General features: G+C 37.2%; 1 protein-coding gene across 1 annotated transcript in view; it reads left to right on the top strand.

The window, feature by feature from the left end:
- Nucleotides 1–790, top strand: part of LOC107102378 (putative all-trans-retinol 13,14-reductase) — a 15,336-nt gene extending 14,546 nt beyond the window's left edge. Inside the window, exons 10-11 of the mRNA XM_015401666.1 lie at nucleotides 44–203; nucleotides 397–790. Coding sequence (XP_015257152.1) covers nucleotides 44–203; nucleotides 397–566 — 330 coding nt within the window. The 3' untranslated portion in view covers nucleotides 567–790. The remainder of the gene's footprint in view (nucleotides 1–43; nucleotides 204–396) is intronic.
- Nucleotides 791–1,374: the final 584 nt, after the last annotated feature.

Genomic DNA, 1,374 nt, shown 5'->3' on the forward strand with positions numbered 1-1,374 from the left:
GAAATGACAAAATAACCTGATCTATTTTTCTTTCTTCACAAAGCTTGTTTTCCAAGATGTGGCGACTCCACTGAGCAACATGCACTACCTGGGAGCTCAGCGTGGAGCCATGTACTCTGCTGAGCACAACGTGGAGCGTTTCTATGCTGAGACTGTAGCCAGGAACAGATGCAGCACTCCTGTAAAGAATCTCTACATCTCAGGTGACAGAAATGTCTATAATTTATATCAAACTTCTGCATTAAAAACCTGTGGATTTTCGTGACTGAAATAATTTGTCACCAATAGGAAAATCTTTTTTTCCCCCCTACATAATGAAGGGGGGATTATTAAAACACTTTGATAAGCTCAAGAAAATGCAGAACAAGATGATAATGTTGTGTTTTCTTTTTCCAGGCCAAGATGTGTTTAGCTGTGGGATTGCAGGCGCTCTGCATGGAGGACTCCTCTGCGCCTCCACAGTTTTGGATCAAATCGTCTACATCGACTTAGTCCTCCTTAAAAAGAAGCTGAAGAGGAGGAAAGCCAAAGAAATGGCCCAGATGGCTAAGAAGAAACTGCAATAAGAATGCTGCTCACTACCTCCTCTGCAGGGCAATAGAGAATCTGCAACAACTTGGCATAACTACTATGCATGTTTTCCAGGCAACAGATGTTATTCTATATTTTTACTGTTTTATTAACATAGTAAATTGATTTGATCATGTAAAATCTCAGTCTCTTTGGTTTAGATGTACAAATATTAAGAAAATCATGTTTTATAAGAGAACAGTACAAACTTTGTATCCATAGTCACACAAGTATTAGACTATTTTCATAAAATATGTTAATATAAAGAATCAGTGTTACAGGAGAGAAAGTGAAAGAATAAAACTATTTATCAGATAAAACCTTTTTTCATTTTTTATCTTCTTAACCCTTGTTTTCTCTCAAGGATTTCTAATGAACAGCATGGTGGTGGTAGTGTGATGATATGGGACCTTACTGCAATAAATAAACCATTTTGGCTCTCTCTATGAGGGGTTTAACTTCATTATAAAGATGCCAGGCTTAAGTTTGGGAAATTAAGCTCAATTTCTTTAACGATCTTGATTCTGTTGTTTTTCTCTAAGTTTTCAGTTTCAAGTTTAGCCTGGTTTTTCATTGTTTTCTAGCTTTATTGCTGTGTCTGGATTCATTTTCTGTCACGATTTGTTTGGAGGTTTTTATGAGGACCCAAGTGCAGAGGCTAACAGGCAGAGGTGAGCTCTAAAAAAGGTTTAATTAATGATCAGGCAACAAAAACAGGAATCCAAAAATCCTACATAAAAATCAAACACAAACCAGAACCATGGAGACATCAAGGGAAAACCATCAAGGAGCCAGGGTGAGAAA

The sequence above is a fragment of the Cyprinodon variegatus genome, unplaced genomic scaffold, assembly GCF_000732505.1.
Source record: "Cyprinodon variegatus isolate N-32 unplaced genomic scaffold, C_variegatus-1.0 Scaffold1245, whole genome shotgun sequence".
Classification (NCBI taxonomy): Eukaryota; Metazoa; Chordata; class Actinopteri; order Cyprinodontiformes; family Cyprinodontidae; genus Cyprinodon; species Cyprinodon variegatus.